Here is a 24,337-nt window from a genome sequence, read left to right on the forward strand (position 1 = left end):
CGTCGATATTGCTTTACTTTAGCTAATTGTAAAATTTTTTAAACAAAATATAAACAAATTTTGGATTGCAAGATACCTTAGAAGTCAGCCAAAGTCAACAACGTACCGCAGCTTTAAAAAATGGCGGCTCCCATGGTAGACACCGTCTGCTCATGAGAAAAACGGATTTGCAACAGAACGGCGCTGGTTGAATAATATATTCATAGAGCACTGCTTCCTAAATATTCAGAAAGCTGAGGTAGCGTTTTGGCTAGCCTTGGATCATACACGGGCACCATGGTCGACGACATAAGGCAAACTTTGAGGAGTCAACAGTGCGGTGCGTTTTAACATTACTAGAATTATCTCTTTGTAATGTTGGTTTCAAAGCCCACTAAAACCATAGCATGCAGTTTCATCAAGCCTTTGCTTTCACTTTGCAGCTGAACAGAGAGAGCGTCGAAAAAAACTTGTGGACGACAGGCGAGGTGCGTCAGTGCCTTCTACGAAAGAGTTCGAACCCGTAGCAATCGAAGAGGTAATGCATAACCACCTAATCACGTTGGTTGGTCTGGCATATTTCTAGGCTACAAGCACCTTTCATGTTTTTCCGTCTTCGCAGTTTGAAGCAATGCTGAAGCATTTGAAAGCAGAAAGGAACAACACGCACTATTTTAGGAAGCTGAAGAACTCGCTGGCTTTGGGCGACGAATACGTCAGTAAGTTCCTCAGGTAAATCACCCCACAGGGCCCTGCGTTGCTGTGCTGTCGCACGAGGAATACGAGTCCGCTAAAATCATTATGAGCTGTACACGAAAGCCAAGAGCTGTGTAATACAGTCTTTCATAGACTTGGGGACAATTTAGCGTGCACAAGCCGGCAAAATTCTCTGTTTTTCTAATAAAGAGCCCTCTCTCTCTCTCTCTCTAGCGTGCACAAGGCCGTAGCATGATGGGTCGCCGAATGAAGGCGTTGCGCCCTTTCTTGAGGGCACTGGGCATGGGATGTAGGCTGTGCCTGTGTTACGTGCTCAGCTCTTTTGCCTAGACTCTTTACAATATTGTTTCGTCCCTCCATGCTAGAAGCCCCTTGACAGTTTTAAACTCTGGGACCTATTTCTCTATTATTATACCTGCCAGTATCACTTCTGCCAATTAGCCCACACTGCTGAACACATCATTTTTTATATGCTGAGTTTGTTAGCTCAAAACTCATATTTTAGCGTGGGGAACACTGCAAAACCCATAGTAGTGTTTCGACACACTGATGTGTAGTTTCATTTGCGTATAAGGGTGTTTCTCGTAACTTGAACCAAAGATTTCGAAGAAGTGGTTAACCACAGCTGCGTGAAACTAACGACATGTGGTTTCCCGTCATGTGGTGCTCCTCAATATATATATATATATATTCTGCTTAATTAGCTCGATAACTCAGATCCATTGTTCAGAATTTTTAATATTCACTTGGGCCAAGTGCATTTCGTTACTTTGCAGAGGTGATTTTTTTTTTCTTCTGCGTTTAATGAAAGCTCGCGAAATATGAAATAAAACCACATAGCTTTTTCGTGCGCTGTCGTATTGCAGCGCTCTCAACCGTGGTTCGAGCCTATCGCTTGACCGGTACGACGGTGCTTCCTTGTCGTGTGCCACCATCAAAGCGGCTGGCATGCCGTTTGCAGCGTATGCTGGATGAGCGGGCGGGGCTCTCTGGCTACCTCTGTCAAACGTGATACGCTCATATTTCGCAATTCCCAGTATCGTAATCATCAGTTAATATTTTTCGGGACCAAATTAAAGGAACAATGCTATGAACAGTCCTGCGCATGCTCGAACACGGGCACTTTGCGAGGATCGTAGCTAAGATCTGTCTTCAGCCAGCTGAATGATATATTAAGTAATGTGCCACAATGGCATCTCGTATTTGTAATCATGAAATTCACAAGTAGCAAATTAATCAAGCAAGCAAAAGCTTCAGGGTGGCACCTGCATCCCACGACGAAATCACAGAGGAAGCATGCCTTCAAGGCATTGATTGTGGCTGGCTCTGTGGTTGCCCAAAACAATTACAGCTTGCCCATGTGTTTGACTGTAAACTAACCAAGGTTTCTGGTTGAAAGGACGGTACGTATAACCCATTTTATTAAAACTGCCTGTGAAACCCTTTCTCGTAGAGACAAACGATACCTCAGTAAACTACATCCACAATACTTCTTCCAGTAAACCAGCGACAGCACCGCCAGATTGACGAGAATGGCACTAGGCGAGAATCCTATAATCTCGTGGCCCTGGTCTACTTCACGCGTTTCAAACGCGTGATGCCTAATGCAGACTAGATGAACTCACACTGGCCTCATGTGTGCATGAAAGTTGGCTCTTACAACAATGAGGCATTGTGAACTAAGATATAAATAAAGGCGAGGTAATGCGCATTTTCCAAAATGCCGAGGGAATGGGTCTAACCCAATCGGCTATTCAGGCAGGGCAAATTTCTTCTAGTCCCGCAAGGTTTTCATAATTTCACTGTGGGTTTAATTAAAGAACTTCGACACCAAACGCACTCGTGTGGTCGTTCCTTAATGGAGAAGTGCGGTCAAGTATTTGAAATATTGTAATGGTGGTTACAGGCCCTTTCCGAAATGAGCCTATGTAGTCAAAATTACTGCTTCTGGTCTTTTCTAAACTAATGATGATTGAATTGCCTGCATATTACAATAAAACCTGGAACAACGCTAGACAGCACTGAGAGATGTCAGTTTATATTTTATCTTTTGTTTTCATCACACTCCTAAACACATTCAAAATGTTTATCTGAAAGCATAATGCAGAGGCCTTTGAATGTGTAGGATAAAATTGTAATAGGTAATTTTGATGATTGGGACCATTTTTATAGTATAATGGAAGCCGGGCAGTTTTGCCTAGGCGAGTGCATTTACTCGCACGAAGCGCTGTACCACAGCGGCCGCAAGACGACCTCGCAGCTGGCAGAACGAACGACGCACTAGTTTTTCATGAGCACTGTTATCAAAGGATGCTTGAGAGTAAGAGACTTGCTTCCCTTGCCCCTTTTATCCTTGGCGCAAGCGAGCAGCAACGCGCGGCGGCGGCGTGATAGCAGAGCGCAGCCACTCCCCGGCCGTTCACAGCGGGTTCAAGTTTTGTTTACCAAGACTGTACATTGCAATAAAAAAGTGGATCGGTTGTTCCTGAATCTCCTCTACAACGTAACAATGCACCTGGCACTAAAGTGAATATTAAAAATTTTGCATAATCTATCTGAGGTAATTAACTGAAGTAAGTAGAATATAAAAATACTCTAAGGAGTACCACATGACGGCAAACCATGTGTCGTTGCTTTCATTCGCTGTGGTTAACCACACTTCTTCAAATCCTTGGCTCAAGTTACGTGAAACACCCTGCATATCTCCGTAAGACACCTATGAATTAATTACTAAACTAATCCATTACTCAAAAACCATTCTTCTGTCACTGCGCTGCTGAGCTCAAGGTCGCAGGTTTGATTCTGGTGGCAGTGGCCGCATTTCAATGGGGGCAAAATGTAAAAATGCTTGTGTGCTTAGATTTAGGTGCATGTTAAAAAATCCCACGGTTTAAAAATTAATCCGAAGTACCCCACTACAGCGGGCCCCATAATCAGAATTAACTTCACAGACCATTTCATTCTTGTTTTAGTACAAAGGTACTCTCCATGAGCACAAATTAAGGTGAACAAGTTGTTTTAATTTTATTTTATGTGGAATAGTGTTTGGGCTTTGCAGGATTGAAAAAAAGAAGTGAGCTTGTCATCAGAGAGTTGCAGTGGAGCCACGGATTTTCCTTCAATTTTTCATTTTCTGCTCGTGTGTGCCCTGTCAGCATGTTCCACAGCACCTAAAAACATGACCACCATCACTTCCGCCACAGCTACGATTTTAGCCTACTGCTGGGCCTCTTGTTACCAGAGTACATATTTTCTGCCCCACTTCATGAAGGAACTCGAGACTGTGGATATTCTTGCAATCAGGCCCCTTGGAAATATTGATAATGAAGATCAACAGGTTACTTACTAATAAAGCATTTCTGTGGTTTATTTTCTACCTTATTATGTCGGATTTCCTCATGCAAATAAAGAAAAGGAAGAATTTTTGTGTTCCTGATTTGAACAATGGCCAATCGGCAAAAGTTTAATGTGGCAGGCAAAATAAGTGCACCAATCTGCTTTATGTGTGTGTGTGTAAGTGTCCATTTAGTGGACATGTCCATTTCGTCTGGCGCTGAAGTTCTGATTGACTGGGCTGGGCTGCACGTCAGAAGGAGACAGGCACTCTCAGCCAATCAGAACTTTAGCAGCAGACAAAATGGACATGTCCACTAGATGGACACTTACAGAATACCCACCAGGCTTACATAAAAGGACACTGTAGACTATCATTAAGTCAGGTTAGAACTGCAAAGTATTCTTTTAATATCCTGTTTTCATTCTGTGGTGGAAAAAGCGTAATTATTACTTGAGAAATAGAAGGCCAAACTTTCTTTTTTTTTAATTTAGTGCTGAAACCGTGGTGTCAGTGTGAAATCTTGGATTTCAACATATTTTCCCCTATCTAAACCATTTTGGTGTGTGAAAAGTTCTCAAAACCTACAAGGCTGAGTGTTCTGTCCTTTCAGAATGCAATTTAGTCATTCTTCACCCATGAAACATTACCTAGAGCTTAGCTGGTGCAATCAGAGTCGATAAAATCACAACAAGCTGATGTAGGAAATTCGAGGCTGTAGCACCACATGTATTTCATTTTTTGCATCTTTTCTGGCTTATACGATAAAAGTGGCAGTTTTGCTACCGCAGAAGCATCATATACCAATTGAGCTTAGCCTAACATCGCTCTCTTTCATGAAAGGTATTAAATGTTTCATGAAATACCCTTCATGAAAGGTGTTAAATGTTTACGGGATTAAAAGGCATTTCTTGACTAGTATTTTCCAACAAAACAGTTTTAATGCACGTTGTACGAGCAGCATTATTAATAATAAAGCACAGTTGCGGCTACACGCTCACATCCTTTCCCGACTTTTTGTCATTCCACTTAGTTGTAACGGTGGTGGTGTTGGCAGTATTAGCCAGGCAGAGCACTGCTAGAAATTGCTTCTTCTATGCACTGCTTTCAAATGGCATTCAAAGATGTGCCACCGTGACCCCATATAGAGACATCCATCTTGCTTCTCAGAAAGGGTGTACCGAGCTTTCTATGACTTAGAAATTTGGCTGCGTGATCCTTCATCGCACTGCACAATCTTAGAGGCCTTGGTATAATGAAGCATTTCGCACTTGCAAAGAGCAGAATGTGGCATTTGTTCACCTATCATCACCATCACTTTTCTCATTGAGTTTGATTAAAAACGGATGATCTAGGCAGCCATAGCATTGCTCTTGGCTATCGGCAATTTTATTGTTCTCCGCAGCCAAGCATTGTCACTGCTTCATCAGTGGTGTAACTTTTCTATTTTCAATTCCGCTTGAGGCATTGCTTAGTCATGTGTAAATAAATTTGGCCAGTGGTCATTGTGTATAAGGGCATAGGAACCTATAAATGAAAAATGGCAGTGATTTCAGAAAGTTAAGTGAAACAGCTGACTGTCTTCATAATGAAATGACAGACTTGCGGCTGTATGCACTGGACTAGTACTATATAGGCACATATGTTGATGGCAGCATTGCCTTGCAACTGAACAGGTTTAAAGGGACACTAAAGTGAAAGATGATTTCTTCTGGATCAGTAAATTGCCTCTCTACTACACCAAGAACACCACTCTTACCACGATAAGATGCTTGGTAAGCCAGGAAAAGTGCAAGAACGAAAGACGGGTGGCGACGCCCCCCTTGAAGTTCCTGCAACTGGTCACTGTGATGTCATGGATTCTGATGGCATCTTCTAAGGCCTACTTAATTATATAGCAGTAGAGATTGACTACATTGTGTTCTAATGTAACCAAATATTTAACATGGCAAGTTTCGGGAACCTTTACTCAGCCAACGTGGCCCAAATGCGAAAACATACTTTGGTATCCCTGATGTCACACTGATGTACCGGCGTCGGGGTTTAGGCGCGAAATTCAAATACTGATACTTCGACCTTCATTTTCTTGTCTAATAATCAAAGTATTATTTTGAAATGACTGCCTGCAGTGTTTTCAAACAATTCTTTATTAGTCCAAACTGATTTGTTGTTTCTCTTTAGTGTCCCTTTCATTTACCATGTTGATAGGTTGCATGATTCATTTGATAGGACTATTTTCGCATGTGTCAATGTTTAATTATTATTGCGATAGCAATTATGTGCATACTCCACGCGAATTTTCGCCTTCGGCATTGCTTTGGGGCCCATATATTTGGTATATGTATGCTATATACTTATTCACACCCTATATGCGGGTTATATTGCTACACTATTCAATTGCTAAAGTTACTCATACCAGGTCTTAGGTTCTTGACTAAGTTATTCCTCAGAATTTTGAGAATGCAAGCCCACAAAAAAAATGTCGGGAAACATAACATTCACAGCTCATGCTTTTTATCTTAAGTCTTCTCAAACTATTAAATATTAAAAGTGTAAAACAGTATCAGTGCTCAAACCTAAAAGTGATGTAATTTTACTGGTGTGGCTCTCTACAGGCAGCCTGTGCCATGTCAATATGGGCCTACGTTAAAGCTTTTTAAGGGTGGAAGAAATTTGGTGCACCCGCATATGTTTCGCCCACGTTGGTCAGCCTGCCAGATGCAGACCATTTTCATGGTGATCCTGTGGGCATTGCCATGTTTGATCATGTGGTAATGCATCCATTGTTTGCCTCAGCTGCCTATGTTGCCTCCATGTTTACAGTTGATGTGCATGATGCCTGGTGTGGCTCAGCAAGCATCTGTTCTGGTGGATATCAAAGATGGTGAATGGGTGGATGACACGAAGCTTTGGCCACAGCTTCAAAGGACATGTAATCACTTTCAGAGCTCATTATGCCTTGTCCAAACAGCACGAGCAGCGTATACGGGGCTTGTATGAGAAGTGAGACTAGAATTTATTCCAAACTTTATGCTTGTGAATTTAAATCAAAATTGCTGTATTTTGCTCTTCGTTCTTTGTTTGGCTAACACTTTGAAGCAGTGGCTTATCATGTCTCTGACTCGATAAAGTTCCTCGGTGCGGTCACTATCTGATTGTTTTTCTGTCTAATCGCTCGTGGGTGTGCTCAATTTGCGATAGATTTGTTCTTGCTGCGCAAAAGGCTTGAAGCATAGATGTTCTGTGCTTTGTAAAAGCTTGTAGCAAAGACGTGTTATCGCTAGTCACTTGCTTACTTTGTGGACCGTCACAAAACATTCAGCTTCAAACGTTTTAATGTTGTCTGTGTGGTTGCTGTCACCCATGCTTTCAGCACATTGATTCAAGTATGCGCCCGTTCACTTATTCTTGATATGATGGCGATAGAGTGGGCACAAGTTTGTGTGTGAGTTGGGGTACTTGGGTATGAGCGGCACTACTCCCTTTGTTGCTGTGTCAGTACTCACAACGCAAGCGCTACTCACTCCTGCTGATGATCCAGGGTTGAAGTTTTTTCTTTGGAGGTCAACGATACAATGCTGGCAGATGAGTTAATGCTTCTGTCCTCGTGGAAAGTCATGCATCGTGAAGTGCCAGCAATGCAGGCACTTCTTATGTAGCAGCGCTTCGTGGACTTGGTGACACAGATTCATCCCATTCCTTAATATGGCAGTCGCTATTTTTGCTACCAACTACTGCACACATCTTCCCTCTACCATTCTACATTTTGCAGCATGAATGGAATACAGTGCATTAGGAAAACCCAGTTGCATTTCTGACAGCTGATCACCTAGTCACAGGGCAGAAACGGTAATGGTTTCGCATTCATACACTTTCGTTGAGGCAACGTGCGGTGCGCTGCCGAAAGTGCCATCTCGTTCCTCTTGAGCAAACTGTTCCATGAAAAGGGTCTATAGTCAGAACAACGTTCAAGAAGTTCAAGCAGAACTCTGAACCTTACTTTCGCAACCGGTGCTTCGCCCTTTGAGCAAAACTGACAGTTCTTTAAATGAATTTTATTGATTTGTGAAAGTAAACCAGCTTGAGAATTCCCTCCTGATTCTGGAAGGCAAACACAGCAGGTGCAATGCAACACTCCATTTCTTCCAATTTTATTCTGTTCTTTTTGCCCACATGTGACTAGCTGATTTTGATGATGTAGGCGGGATGCCACTGAAAGCCACTTAGAAAGTGCATGCAGGAATTTAAATGGAGTAAGGTGTCTGAAAGTATCTCCCCTCTGACTTCTCATCTCGTTACTTTCTATTGAAAACCATGTGCAGTGCAAAGATAGAAAAAAATAGTACTATAGTGGTTCCCGGTCTATGTTGCATCAACTTTTGTCACATTCATTATTTTCATGTGTGTGTTCGGTATATATTGTATGTTCATTTCTGTAGACTTTTGATGTGTTCATTATGGTAACTTGTTTTTACACAAATTGCTCTCAACTCACTGTCATCAATAACCGCCTTGTGATTACTCATTTTTTTTCTTGGGTAATTTCAGTATTGCTGTGTTGTTTACATTTGCGTGTTTCAACCATCTACACCAAGTTAGACTGTTCAACCTTTTCTTTTTTCCTCTGCATTTACCTTTCTCGTTATTTTCATATATAATGGGGACCATGATGTTTTACTGACGTCTTTGGTCCCCCCGTATGTAAAACTTTGCAAGGGGTTTTTAAGTGTTAATAAATGATGATGTTCAAGAGCTGTTTAACATTTGATTCAAAGACACACCATTGAAAGCCCCCAGTGTGCATATTTAATGTTTCTATCACTACTGCACTTTCCTGTCAACCAGGACCAACAGTGCCTTGGAGCAACTTCTGTCAGTGGTCCTGCGCAGCTGTGAGGCTTCATGCCAGCTGGAAGCCCTTGCGTGCCTGACCAACCTGGCCTGTGGTGACCACAAGGCCACTTACCGAGTGTTGCGCTTGGCTGGCCCTTATCTGATTACATTCCTCAACGGTAGCAACCCTTTCTTGCAGGCAAGATCCATAGCATCTGAACTAGTACAAAGCTTGTCCTTATTATTTAAAATTTGTGTTTGCAAACTAGCATGAAACATGAAGTCAGGAGAGGCTCATTTTGTTTTTGCATGTGTTGAGGTGAGTAAGGCCATATTAGCTGTGCTGGTTGAGGAAGCATCATGCATTAGATAGAATACTGTAGTGAAGAGGACCAGTAAGCCAATTACGAGTTTGGATAACAGATATACCTGTCGTGTTACCTTCTAAGCATGACCTTGAATGAGCAAGAATGACCAGGACCATGAAGTGCCTTTTCCTGCGGTCATATTCTGGTGGGGTCAGAATGCAAAAGCACTTGTGTACTTTGATTTAGGTGCATGTTAAAGAATGCCAGGCCCCTATTACTGCATTTCTCATAGTTCATCAGTCGCATTAGGATGATTAGCTCCATAATTTGAATTGAAATTTGAAAATTGTGTGATTTTTTTTTTTCATGCACAACAAGCAAAGCAATCTGTATGAACCTCTCCCAAGCAATGCACGCCTGGAAAGCCAGATGCCTGGCTGGGGGATGGGAAGGGGGGGGGGGGAGGAGCTGCTTGTACTCGTCTCACAAACTGGTGGACCATCATCAGTATTTTCAGCGTAATTTCATAAAACTGTCATTGGATGACATTGCCTGTTGCAACCTCATAACTTGTTTTTTTCTTTTTTTTCGTTGTCTCTCTTCTGTGACATTTCAGGCATTGAGGGCATCCGTAGTCCCAACACCATAATTTTTAAACCTTTCAGATGCCGTTTGCCATTTTCTACAATACTTTTTTTTTCATTTCTTTTTTCACTCTGAACCTCCCACGTGTGACCCGATAAGAGCAAATGTGATGGTTGCTGAGAAGAAAAAAAATGGCTCGGGCCCTGCCCATATGGGCTGTGTTCGAGTCATTCTGACCTGTTTGGGAGGGATAATGGAAGATTTGGAACAAAACAGATTGGAATAGTTTCATGCGGTCCCAGACATTGTTTAATTTTTATGAGAGCACACACAACTGTGTCGAATGCATATACCACAAAGAGCTTCCTTATTCCTTGAGACGTGCTGATGAGCAGGCATTTCTTGACTGTGTGTACGTTTGCTTCATGATGTACTCAAAACTAGGCTAGGGCCTGTACCTTCAAAGTAAGTATATGAAGTACACTATTCATCTGTCTGCCAGTGAGGCGACAGAACTCCATATTAGACAGAGGATGATATAATTTTTTTCTCAATTGGAAATTCCTCTGTACATTGTCGTAAGGAGGTATCCTTTGCAATAATTCATCTGGCAGCTTCCTTTCATCTTTGTGAGCAGAAAGCTGCTAATCAGGTCAATCAGGCCAACCTCACCTTCGTCGCTTTTTCCAGCATCTGGTATGCTCCTGGAAGCAATGTCCTCTAGAAGTCTTTCTGCTGAATGTGAAACTTGTAAAGTGTCGTGCAGAGCACACTCGAGATCTATGAAGCAGCACATGTGGAAGTTTATTTCATGAGGATCGGTGGCGGGTGTTACAGCAGGTTTGTTATCATGCTTTGCACACGATTCTGACAGCGTGCTAATTTCACACATTTGGCACATTTGTAAACATCTCTGGACTTTCGAGAAAAGTGACAGAAAGAACTTATTATTTGCACTTCCCTGCTGGCACGGCCACAGGCTCAACCATTCTATTCGTTTAGGTGCATAATTGCTGCTGCTTTTGTCGTAGAGAGCGGTAGATGGGCACATCGCCAGAACAAATGCACAAGGTTCAGTGAAATAGAACAAGAAGGGCTAGTTTTGAAGGCATCTGCCGTAATGAATGCATTTGTAAAATGTACGCAATTGTGTATATAGCATTCCAAAAATTTAAGCTGCTTTGGTGGAACCTCTTTATTGGGCTTTTGCACTACAGAAATGAACATGCAAAAATGAAAAATATCAGAGTAAGAATTGAACAGAAGTTGGGAGAAATTATGGTACCACCATTTTGGGTATTCTGCATCTCAGTGGTTGTGAAACTAAAAAATGTAGTTGTGATATTGAAGGCAGAGCAAAACTTCACACCTCATGCATACGTCCCTACTTCTGGTGTTATATAATGAATGTGCCCTGCTCAGCCACAGCAAACCTCACCAGGTTACACTGTCACAATTCTTGTTCACTTGAATAGAGCACCATGTGCCAAATTTGATAAACAGTATGGCATTTATAACCTTGAACTCCAGCAGATAAAGCCTGTCTGAAGCATGATCCTCTCACAGTTTCTTTGATATTCAACTTAGCTTTGATATTCAACCAATACAAAACAAAGAAAACGTAGACAATTCTCAGCTTTGGCCATAAGGCAAAGCATTGGCAGTGATAGCAGGCGTGGGAGTCTCAGGTGTGCTCTTAATACAAAGGAACAAGAACACATTAGTGCAAACAGTCACATTGGCATTTATTGCACCTTTTATACACTAATGCCTGCTAGCCAAGTTGCTATCCACAAGACATGCTGATGGGCGCATAACAAATAGAGGAACTCCTACTCACCACGACCGGATAGCAAGCAGATATGTTCACCCCATGCTGGACACCAACGCCTAGTCGTTTGTGTACAGTCATACGAACAATAGCGCATTTGAACGAGGCCTTGTGAGACGATCTCGCAAAAGCATGGAGCAGTACACAAGCGGAATGTCCGCACCGCTTGCCGACCTTGAGCTAAAGAAGACGAGCCTACTCCCTGTCGCGCCCAACTAACCTCACTGTTAGGCGGTGTTAGCAGCACAACACTCGTGCCATCTCTCGTAATGCGCTGCAACCAGACTGACCGCCACCGGCACTAAGCTACACGGAGGAGCCGGATTACACAAGACACGAGAGCCATGCAAGAAAACAACATCAAGGGATGTATGAGAGTCGAGCGTCACCACACAGGGTAGTATTAGAATAGTACATGAAGTAAGGCTGGTAGTTTACCGGTTAGTATAAATTGCAGTAAACATTCACTTGCTAACTCTGCCAATTTGTTTCAATTGGATGCTAGTGCCATTGTTGCTCTTTCGCATCACACATTTGCGGAGCTCCACACTTGCCAACCCCCGGAGTTGTCTAAATTAACCAATGTGCAGCCGATTATATCTTAATTAACATGAGTTTGATTGCATTAAACAATGCATATGCCTACTGGGATTTGAGGGCAAGTCTGAATTATGTGACTTTCCAAATTAATGAGGGTCAAATTAATGTGGTTTTACTCCATGTAATACTGAATCGAATATGAATGAAATAGCGTTAGAAGTGAATCATATTGAACATTGAATAGCTTTCGAATAGTTTCCGAGTGAAAAGGCAGTCTTTTCCAGCATTATTGCAAAATTATGCTTATACTCTAATATATTAATAATATTAGCAAGTTTCTGTCAAAGCATTGCACATTGTAACACATTGTAACACATTGTTTATTAAAAGCTTTAATGGAGCATTCAGAACAAGTGAGCAGTTTGCTCACATACCCAATATTCTTTGGAGAGTGCAAATGATTGCAGTCTAGAAGAAAGGTCTTGCTCCCTGAGCGATGTATAGTGCGCTGTATAACTTCTCACATTTTGTCTACTATGGTTGGCAGAATGAACTTTATTGCACTATTTATCTAATTTTATGTTTGATTGTCTACACTTGAAGATTTAAACTGTCGAAAGAATACTCAAATTTATGAACGCTGATCAAATGTTTTCACATTCCTAGTTGCACTGGCTTGAAAACTGATTGGTTGTTCTGAGGGACATGCCTGTATGAAAACCCGTGGTTTGTTATGCAATGCACTGCAGGAACAGTCAGCCTGGTGCCTTGCCAACATTGCCATGGATTGTGACCAGTGTTGTGACCTGCTGAGGTGCCAAGGGGCAAGTCACGCCTTGGTCAAAGCACTCAAGGTTAGCCACTCCATACTGTCCACCTGCTTATAGTGAACCAGTTTCTGTTTTCTAGGAACTGTGTTCGCACACAAGGCTGCTAACTGACAGAAGAGCAAAAATACAGATACTTTGCTAAGGTTTTAACAGGTTTAGCAGCACTAATATATACACAGACCTGTATATAACAAAGTCATACTTGCAGCAACAAAAGTTATTAGTACATCGCAGATTTTGTTAAGGTTTCTATGTTTTTAGCAGTAAAAGCTAGTTAACAGGTTCCTAGAACAGTCCCAATGGTTGGCATCTTGTCAGTAAGCATTAATAAACAGAGTCCTGCAAGAAATTCGGCTGATAACTGTGGGCCCAAAAGCACTCGTGCATGGAGTATAAATAATGTCCAGTGCAAAACTTTGGCATGAACCACGGCCACTGTTAGCGGCTACCAGCACATAGTGCCCTGTACACGCATGTACCATCATGAGCATAGCCCACCGTCACTAGTCTGCAATTTTTTTGTATTACAATGGCGCAGTGGATCACAAGACCAACATTGCAGTAACCCCATTTGCCATTTTCGTTTGCAATAATGACAACACATTGCAATGGCAGCGCGGTAGCACCAGTTATTTTTGTCATTCCCGAAGGGCTCATCATCTCACTTTCGCTTTGCATTTTCCAGGGGCGGTATTCTCGAATGATCACTTCCAGAGATACGATCACTTTCACGAGTTTTTGCATGGCTTGATATCAAATGTGTCGGTGTCTGCGGCCGTCAGTACTCTCCACGCAGCGACAAGCGTGCTGTCTCGGCACTGTGCCAGGAACACCATCAAGAGCAGGCGATGATGCGTCCAATACTGAGTCACGTGAATCACCGTACTGCATCAGTCGGACAGTGGGCGCAGGAATGAGAGTGGTGCAGCGCGGCACAGTGATCTATTTAGTCAGCTTTACTGCCAGTTTTGCAGTTGTATATAAATGGAGTGGAGACGTGGTTGCAATTACTTTTTGCAGGATAGCACATGACTGTCATCAGATGCAGCAGGATTTCATTACACTAGCGTTTCTGCGAGTACACCTAAGCTGAGATGAATAACACCATGTACAAAAGGAGGGACAGAAGTAAACATGTTGCAGTTGCTAGTACAGCGGTAGGTGAATGTACAGCAGTAGCTGAGGGCTCTTGCTGTTCTTTGGCAAAATGATGTTACATGGTGTCATTCCCATGCATTGCACTTTTCTTAGCTTAGTTGATGTCAAGTGCCACTCTTCTCCCAGTGACACAACCTCTGAAAAGGGGACCATCTCAGTGTGTCTTTCTCGCGTTCTGCAGTACTCAGGGTTTCTTTAATATTTATTATGTTTATCATAATACTTTGCAATGCAACACTTGATTTTGACACACTGAGCACAGTGTGACGCTGTAAGAATAGTCTTTATTTTTCCTTCCTGCAAAAACGGAGGGACGTTCTCTGAGAATCCTGAGTTTCACTTGCCTTTTGTGGACTCTGTTGAATGGGATATGCAGTCAGCATGGTCATCGAGAAAGATGTAGACATATTGTCTAATACTGTCAAATAGACATATTGTTTGACATATTGTTTAACATACATATTGTCAGCATTGTAAAGCACCTTTACTACTTCTTGCTGTGTGAGATGCAGAAGTCCTATGTTCTAGAGTTAGAACACTGGCTTGCACATCGAAAGCACAATTCAAATGGGTGCATTAAAAAAAGTTTTTTCTTTTTCTTTCAATTTTACGTGTTGATAGTAGAAATACAGTGAAATCCTGGTAATTCAAAATCTCTTAATTCAAATTGATGGATAATTCTGACTGCTCTATTAGTCCTGGCAGGTCTTACGTATTTGAATAGAGAAACGCTCCTGCGAAATTGATACATATCCAAAAATTGCGCAACAGGTTATTTTGAACAAAATTTGGCACTCCCAAGGGCTGCTTTTCGGACAAGCCTGAGCCAAAGGCGTAGGTTCGATTTGTCCTTAGCTTCTGTAATGTCACACGCCATAAATATGATGAGAAAAGACGCACAGGAAGCCGAGACCAAACCGGAAGAAGCAGCGCGGCGTGCGCCCTCCTTTTCCGTCTGGCTTAAAAAAAGTTCAACGGAAACCTTAGAGTGTGTTTTATCACATTACTGCACATGTTTAATCACATTGCCACACACTCAATGACATAATCTTCAAGATTGAGCATGTGAAACTACCGTGTGCATCCTGGCACTATCATTTTCTGCTCACCCTCGCATGTTTTCTCTTGCACCCACAGCAAACAGTGCACGCCACACAACCTTATCGCACTTGGCCTTTATACAGAACCTAGGCTTCTTCTGGCATATGTTGTCCCATGCCGACAAAGGAAAGATAATACTTTCAATGTAAACCCAATGACGGTTTTAGCTTTGTGCGCTGTACCGCACAATTGATCGGGCACTGTACTTAAAGGGGTTCTGTGAGGGAAGGTTTGAAAAATCACGGTAATGGAAGTGAAACCTTTGTTGCCGAGAGGAACGAGGCTGTTTGCATTTTAATTAAATCACTCTATTTTAACATAATGATGAGAGAAGTGAAAGTGACCAAGTTAGATAAACACTAGAAAACGTGCAAGTACCGCATACTTGTCTAATACTGGCCAACCAATAAAGTCCAACGGAACTGTCCCACACCGCGATAAACAATGTTTGTAAGCATTCACCCTGTGGATGTCGTCGTACTGTCGGTGGGTCAGTAGAGTTTGCTTCACGATGACGGCAGGGACATGCGTGGCATTGGCGTACGGGTCATGTGTAGACTAGGATCGAACAGCAGGGTAGGCCTGTCACAGTCTGTTCTCAGACAACCATTCGAAGGCCCAGGGCTGAAATTCACCTCGGTCAGAGTACAGCGGACCGTGGCTAGCTGAAGAATGGCCTGGTAAATGGAGTACCCTGGCAGCAGCTGGGCTTTGGGACTTGAACCTGATGAGCTCTTGCGGCCTGGTGCTACTTGCTTCTCTCCTACTCCACGAGCTTCTCCCAGCACTTCCTTTTCCTTTTTCTAGTTCTTCGCATGTTAGTTTGCTATTGGTAAAAATTGTTTGATTGTCATTTCCGGTCTTCTTTTTCTTTATCTTACGTTCCCTACATGCCAGCATCATTGCCAGTTCGTCTTCATCATGCTCGTGTCATTTCATCTACGCACTCACCGCACGGCACCAACGACACTGCGCACCACGTGGGTATACCGTGCACAACATGACAAAAGCCCCCCCTGCCCCCCTTCGAAAGTTATTTATAAAAAAAAACACAAAAACTGCTTGAAATGTGTGCGAGACAGGGAACACAAATGTTTCAGCAACATGCAATGTACGCAGAATGTCGCATAATGAGAGTATGTCAGTTCACTGCACTAAGCAAGCAAGATCAGTCATATTGCTTTCGATCAGTCGCATGTTGCTGTCTTCTTGTTGATGACTGAGAGAAATGATGGAAGTTGTGCCAGCCAGTTATTTTTGAAGCTTGATTTTTAAACATGCCTATCGGATGCTCAATATCGACTGTTTCAGGATATCTAGGATGTTATCTTCAAGTAGTTGTGGCGACCCAACCTCGTCTCTATAGTGCACTGCATTTGGGCTGCCCTGGAGTCGCGAACACTGCCGACGAGTGATGAAACCTGAGAAATTACTTCTGTTTGACGTCCTTCGTGTAGCTTCAGCAGATTAATGTGAAACAGTCTTGTTTTGCCTCTCGGGTCCAACCAGTAGTCGTGATCATTCTTCTTTCCTGTAACCTTTCCAATGCATAAGTAACTTGTTTTTGCTGGCTGGGAGTGGCCCGGTCACCAACTTTGAGTTGTCGTGTCTTGGCACTTCGGCAAAAATACTTTTGCACGTTTTGAGCTCATGACAGACTTTCTTGCGCCAGCCTCAAAGTCTGTTCAAGACATTCTTTCAAATCAAGCATTCCTTATCACAATGCACTGTTTTGTCTTGCCTATTTATCAAAGCTTCCCGTACAGCAATTCGAACAGCGTGTGGAATCTGCACAACTTCTTTTTTCTTGCCTTTACCTACAGAGCATCTACCCTCAGGTTGTCGACATGGCAGTCCTCGCACTGCAGGCTTACGTACAGTCCTCTCCAGACATCGTACAGTAAGTTCCTGCTCCTTCACACCCTTTTGTGCACCTTTTCATTCTGCACTGCGGGCTGTTGGCCAACAGGCTTGCCGAATATTTTTTTAGGCTTTTGTTTGCCAAGTACCCGATTTGTTCATTCTTCCTTATGGGCCTAAATAAGACCTGTGCTCTTCCCAAAAGGTAAAATAAGAACATCAGCCAGTATAAGAGTCAGGTTCTGGGGGTTCTGCAAGCTTTTCAACAAAGGAAAAAGGCACAAAGAAGTATGCACAGGCCTGCATTGCAGGAGGTGGGATGCTTTTATTCTTATTGGAAGCCTTTCTTGACCATATACATTTGAAGCATTTCTGTGTTCACATTAGAACTGTCGGGCCTTTCGTCCTTGTCTGCTATAGTCATGTTTGACTGGTTCCCAATATGCGCTCTTGCAACAAAATTAATGGGATACCAACTAGACAAATCAGCAACCCATCTTCGAACATAAAGTAGTTGGGTAAACATCCTATCAATGTCACAGCTACCATTTGCAAATTTGGGGTTCATGCAGAGCAAAACCAGAGCGGTGTTAATTCACTTCCTGGTGCATTAAACTGCTGTTTACATGGCCGCTTACATGTCTGTGATGCGCAGGAAAGGCAATGCAATAGCTATTGCCATATTTATGCTAATGCGGCTTCTAGAAGAGCAACAAACTTTCGTCCACCCAAGACTGGCAGTTACTTGAGTCTTAAGTAAAAATAAATTATATGATATACTGTTTGATGGGTTAATGATATTTATATGCTATATCTTGACTGCATATGCACAAAAAGTGGGTAGGGTCCATTAATTTTTTAACACCTGCATTTATTATTATCCTTTACGAAAGAGCAAACTTCGGGGACAACTGGGTATAGCCCGATTTTCATGAATTGTTTTTGTTTTTCAAAAATGGGGAATTATTGTGTTTTACTCTAAAATGGAGGACCGTATGTATATCCCACGTGGTAAAACGGGCAAAGGTGGTGTAAGTTATGCAGTAACACTTTTGTAACCCAAAAGCACGATGACTCCTTACGTGACAGCACCAACTTTGGAATGCACCAGTGCAATGCTACGACAAATTACGACATGTCTCTCGCTTCTGATATTGCCAATGGTGTGTGTTGGTTTTGTTTTTGTCTTACTGCAACGGCAGTTCTAAAATTGAAACTGGGTTTTCTGTGTCCAGCATTTCTGTTACGCCATTGTCATGTGGTCACCATCGGGCCACTTTCTCATCCTCAGCTTCACCTGCATCACGTGGCAAAAAAAAAGAAACAATACTTTGCCCTGTACCACCACAGGGGATCGAACTCACATCCATCTGGCAATATGCAATTGGGAGCTGGATGTGCTAACCACAGAGCTATGATGCTTTGAAATTAGCACAGTAATGTTAGTATGTAATACCCCCTTATGTAATGCCCCGTTACGGGGTCTTTAAGGAATAAAAATGAAATGAAATGAAATATATATTTAAGAATGCTGGCCTCTAGACCTAGGTTGGTCTTGCATCTCTCACATGATATAGGAGAGGCGTTAATTCAAATGGGGACTGTGACCATGTACTGCCACCATGAACTTGTATGTTCACTTGAGTCACACCAAGCTGTGATAATAATAGTGACCTTGTCCCGTCTCTGGAGATGGTGTGGTAAACACTCTGGGTGCACTAAGCCTCCTAGTAGTCTTCGAACTGTAGAGCATTAGCACAATTCAGTTTGTGACTTGTAGCACAGGGTAGATTTGTTGCTGGCTATGTTGCTGTGTGTCCATGATGGGGGCTGCTACAGTGAGACAGTCTCCTCAGGTGTTGGTTGCATTCCACGCTGGCACGCATGCTTTCATCTCCTGTGGTGCCAAAACGCGCCCTAGATTGGAACAAAAGGAAGGTGTTCCAAACTGAATGAACAGCATATGAAGAGACTGGCATTGGGAGTAGAGGACGGGGTACGCTTGTTTTCCCCTTAGCAGCCACATGCAATCGTGGGATGGCCCAGAGCCCTGCAGAAGTGGTTCACGTTGACTTTGTCGACCACAGCCCTCATCGCTTTGCAGACATTCGATGCCCGACATGAATGCATGTTCGTGGAATCGGGGTGGCGCGCTCCACAACCACCTGTAGTTTCAGTGCCATTGCTTGGCACTTGCGCCCTGCCTTGGGGCCACGCAGACAGTGCCGATGTTCACTTTCTCGATGTTCACTTTCTCGATGTTCACCAAGCCATTGGCAGTGGCGTAGCAACAGGGGGGGCCGGGGGGCCGTGGGCCCCGGGTGCACGGGGCTAGTAGGAGGGGGGGGGGGGGCGTCATATACATCTGAAAACACCCGAAAATTGTCGATATCCTCGCCTTCCTCGACTACACCCGGGGGGGGGGGGGGGAGGGGACAGAAGAGCTAAGGGCCCCGGGTGCCAGATGACCTAGCTACGCCACTGGCCATTGGTACTGTTTACTTTTGCGGAATACAGACTAATGTAGTCCACGACCATGCGCAGCTTGTGAGTTATAGCGTTTGTGGGATGCCTGTCCATCAGTCACCTGATAATCCAAATAGCCATGCCTTCTTGGAAGCATTGTTGCAGCTGGCATGCTGGTTCGTTGCCAAAGATGGTCACCCTGCATGCATGTGTAAGTGTAAATGGGAATGGTGGGAATTATTTATTGCCACATATGAGAGCTTGCGTCCTTGGAACCCACAAGCAAGGCATAGGCTTAGTGTCGAGGGTTCAGAGTGAGACAATGTGTGTCGTCCAGTGAGCCTTTCTTCTCTGTGTTGCACATTGTTTTACTATTGTAACCAATGCCATGTCTGTAGCAAGAGCTTTTGTGGATGCTAGAGTAGGAGTTGTCATATGTGTTAGGCTGGTGTGCCACCGTTTGTGCCAATCAAGGGCTTAAAGATTAAAGAGTGGTGTTCTGTTGTGAGAGAGAGAGAGGATGTTCAGGCTTGGTCCCGGACTAACACAGTGGTGTTTGTTGGAATAAAGCATCAACAGCTCTTAACTCGTGCTGCTACCATGTGCTCAAGTCATCGAGGGGCCCAGTCATCTAACCTGTGGAGTGGAGAACAAAGTAAGTTAACTGGAACTGTACGCTAGTTTCCTCCTGCATTCTATGTTCGCTTTAGTGTGGACCACAGAAACCTCAATATGGCTGTCAGCACATTGCTGTCGGCCCCAGCTGACGCAATGATGAACTTCTGTTTCTTTAGTTATACTGTGAATTATCTTATACGGTTCAACCCCAATATAGCAAACTCCAGTATAATGAAATTATCAACATAATTTAGTATCTAACTTTTTATAACTTCTTGTCCATAGAACACCATGCATTTAGTACCTCAGTATAACAAAGTGTGTCTATACACGATTTCAACGTAATGTAATTTTACTGCCACCGCAAAGGAATACTGAAACAATAAATGAATACTTCTGTGGATGCAAATGACCAAATGGCTGAATTACAAGCAGCTGCTTGCGAATGCACCTCCCAAATCGCACGTCGTGTGACTAAGAGCGACCACCAAAGCAGAGCAGCGTCAGGTTCCAAGTAAAGTTCCAGTGCAATAAAATCCTATTGTTCCCCACATGCTGTATGCTTTGGGCATGAGGGAAAGCATGCTAGAGCTAGCAGAGAAGAATGAAAGTTTGTTTAGCACCATCTTCCAACGTGTCTTCCTGCAGGAGCAAGGGGAAAATTGGGGGGGGGGGGGGGGGTGAGTGGAGCAAGCTTACGGTAACGCGATCAAGCACACTCGAGGGGAGGAGGGCGGGCGCATGTCTTCTTTTCTAGTGCAGCTATCGCTGTGCATGGCTGAGCACATAGGCAGCTCATGCACTCTGTTTTAGAAGTAATCTGCTATGTGTGCCAAAAGCGGACGGGTCGATATGGCAGGGCATCTTCCCATGTGTACTCGAGGTTGCCTAAGCTCGAGTTTCAGAGACGCATTGAGGCACGAGGCAGATGAAGCACGTCCTTCCCGCTGCCTGCAAGAAAAATATGCAGATCCCACTCACTGTGGAAATTGATGTAGACGAAGCTTTCTGTGCTGTTTGTGCTCATTGACAATGTTTGGTGGTGATGATGGCATTTGACAGTGGTGATGTGACGTAAAATGTCACCTTGCCTGCACCATTTGTGTTTTTCCATGTAATACACAGAACACACAGAGGGATGTGTTTGCTTGAGACATTGTTGTGTGCCATTGTCTGTAGCCAGCGAGAAGGTTAGTACTGTCATTGGCTCACACGGCGCATCACATCTTTGCAGAAGTGTTGATATGCGAAACGGCTGCTTGCGTAGTGTCATGCTCATGCCGCGATGCCAGTAGAATGGTAAGCAAGGGCCCATGAATGAAGAAGTGCGAAACGTACTGCTGAACGTTAATCGTATGAATTCCCTTTGCAAAAATGTGATCAATTGCACCACCAGCTCTGGAACTTTGTAGTGGTGTGGTAGAGTCGTAGCTCACGAGGCGCACACTGAAAATCTCTAGCATAAACGTTGGCAGCCAGTGGTTTTCAGCTTTCCTCAGATCGACGTTGAAATCTTTGGTGAATACCAATGGCATTGTATTTACACTGAGGCTGTCATAACCAGGGATTAATGCTCCGGGTGCATATTGAGCAAACCTGAGAGCAAAGAAGTGTTTGATTTCTTTTTGTGTCACCAAGAGGCTAATGTAGACCCCGACCAGTACAATGTTGACGTCCTGTTGCTTGAGTTCCATAATGCATGCATTAGCAGTGCCGTCAATCAGTGCGTGCCTGTCTTTGCAATCTGGCGGTAAGGACATTTCTGGTTTAGTGGATAAATGGACAGTCATTTCATTCTTTCAATGGCCACTCCAATGCACCTGACAGACTGTTGCTTCCAGTAGCACACTTGTTAGAAACCAGTGATGGGTTGTGGGTCGGCACTCCATGTTTCCGACAAGGCGATGATGTCCACACAATCCGCTTCAGTGACCGGGACATGGCCGTGTGGACTTTGAACGTTGAAGGACATGACTGAGATGTCTCCGTTTCTTGTGGCTTGTTGCAGGCTGTCGATCTTGTAATCAAGACAAGTGCTTAAATGTGAAGTCATTGTTTCTATTTGTTAGGTACAAGCCTTCAACAGCAGTCACACACGATGGTGTGACGTACATAAGCCGCAAAGGGGGCCACTTACCATAGTCGTACACAACCTGTGCATACGTGCCACCCTGTGATTTGTGGATGGTCATTGCATTGGCTTGTACTACGAGAGGAAAGTTGACCCTCGTGCAAGTAACATTATCGCGCTTGTAAAAAGTTACGGTCACATTACACTTGTCTATGGGCACCCACTGTGGTTATATTGCAGGCTGGTGCAACCTGGCTTTTTTTTTGCCTTGGTCTTTGTGGTGATGATACTGACTGACAGATTAGGAGATTCAAGCCGCAGACATTGTGGATCGTCGTTCTCATTAGTTTCCATGTACCTTATTAAGCCAACATTGCCATTGACTAAGCCATCAGAGACATCTATGTTGGCTGTAATCATGTAGGGTTGGCAGTGCTCGATTTAAGTTCTCTGGGCACAGAACACAAAGAGGCATCTCATTCATTCAACTCATTCCTTTACTGAAAAGAGCCTAAATGAGCAATGCTTTCTCACGACGCATTTTCTTTCTCCCGTGTCAGGTTAGTTGAACTGCTACCAGCGCAGAAGGGGAAGGTTAATCATCCATTTCCTGACCGTGTCGGTACGGGATCCGGTTGTACCCATTCCCTGCCTTCTCTCTCTCTATTTCCTCTCTAACATTCTCCCTCCTCACTGGACTGTCGTTGCTATTGTGTGTGAGCGTGGAGGCAAGTGCGGCAGCTCCTGCAATGCTTTTGTGGGGGATCACACCTAATACGGCTCCAAGAGAGCATTGTGGCTTCCTCCAGGGCGCGTTGGACGGTATTGTCACCCTACTCTACTGAAATGTCGTTGACATTGCCTACCTTGTCTCCCGCACTCCTGCCGTGAGCTCTCAACCACCTCCCAAGACTGCATGCAAGCAGCAGCAGCAGTGGAAAAGTCGAAAGAAAAGGCAAAGAAAGCTTCGCTTTAAAAAGTGAAGGGCATTCTTCTGCCACCAGCAGTTATGGCAGCTTTTGAGTAATTTGATATCAAACTGTATCCAACCATAATGACCCTGTTGCAAATCCTCACTGCATTGTCAGTTATGTAGCCACAGCTGAGTGCTCTTTTTCCACCTTCTGACATTTCAGTATTTGGATGAGGTCATAGGGTGCAGTGAAAAAAAGGTCTCCCCCTTCCCAGCATTCAACGTGATAAAACGGTAGACAAGCAGAAAGTTATCGATAGCTTTACACAAGATATGTAATGATACAAGAACTTGTTCCTAATCTAAAACAGTACCTGACATTACCTAGGTATCAAATTCTAGATATGCTTTAATAATTTTTAGCTTCAAATATGAACACATAATAAAATAGAAGTATTTCACTTGTAAAAATCCCAACAACCAATGTTTCTTTTTTTATTACCCTCTTTATTTTAGTGCCTCGCATTGTTTCATAGATCATAAATACGTGCACTTTTTTTGCAGCTTCCTTTCTTATCGGTAGCATTTGTGATTGTTAGTGTAATCGCTGCAACCTTTGTCTTATACTTGCTACAATAAGAATACTTCATTCCCACTAAATATCAAGCCACTAGTCATTTAGTGCATTCTTGAGGTCCAGAATAAATCTTGAGCTGCTTGGTTTGATTTTAGAGAGCCATAGTTCCAGGATATAACATGTTCAACACAATTTGGTGACTACGCATACCTAACATGCAACGTCGGGAGCTACTGGAATAGCTGTCTTCTGGGAAGACTCAGGGCAAGCTGAAGGTGGAGTGCTGTGTTTGCAGGACAAGGAGTGGAAAGACATGGACAATATTGCGAGGAACTTGCACCTATAGGAATATGTCTATGATCGCACAACTGTATAGAATAGTCATAATGAGCTTTCTGAACTCTCCAATAAATCATGGACTCTTAGTGAGCAATGTGACAAATACTTAGACTTGTGCATTTCTGCAGTTCAAAAAGATATTATAGAAGAGTGTGAGAGGCTTTGTCCTGTTCGCAGTAACCTCTCAGGGGAAGAGGAAGCATTGCGAACGCTGCGAGACAATCAAGCCATTGACATTAAGCCGGTGGGCAAGGGTGGTGTAGTGTTGGTGCAGGAC

General features: G+C 43.4%; 1 protein-coding gene across 2 annotated transcripts in view; it reads left to right on the forward strand.

Moving 5' to 3' along the window:
- Positions 1–106: 106 nt before the first annotated feature.
- Positions 107–24,337, forward strand: part of LOC135896091 (importin subunit alpha-7-like) — a 46,066-nt gene continuing 21,835 nt past the window's right edge. For both annotated transcript variants that reach the window (XR_010562587.2, XM_065424427.2), the window contains exons 1-6: positions 107–319; positions 423–517; positions 602–711; positions 8,876–9,062; positions 12,877–12,981; positions 17,040–17,116. Coding sequence is in view for 1 of the 2 variants with exons in the window: in XM_065424427.2 (XP_065280499.1) it covers positions 277–319; positions 423–517; positions 602–711; positions 8,876–9,062; positions 12,877–12,981; positions 17,040–17,116 (617 nt within the window). In the remaining variant the exon portion in view is untranslated. The remainder of the gene's footprint in view (positions 320–422; positions 518–601; positions 712–8,875; positions 9,063–12,876; positions 12,982–17,039; positions 17,117–24,337) is intronic.

The sequence above is a fragment of the Dermacentor albipictus genome, chromosome 2, assembly GCF_038994185.2.
Source record: "Dermacentor albipictus isolate Rhodes 1998 colony chromosome 2, USDA_Dalb.pri_finalv2, whole genome shotgun sequence".
Lineage (NCBI taxonomy): Eukaryota > Metazoa > Arthropoda > Arachnida > Ixodida > Ixodidae > Dermacentor > Dermacentor albipictus.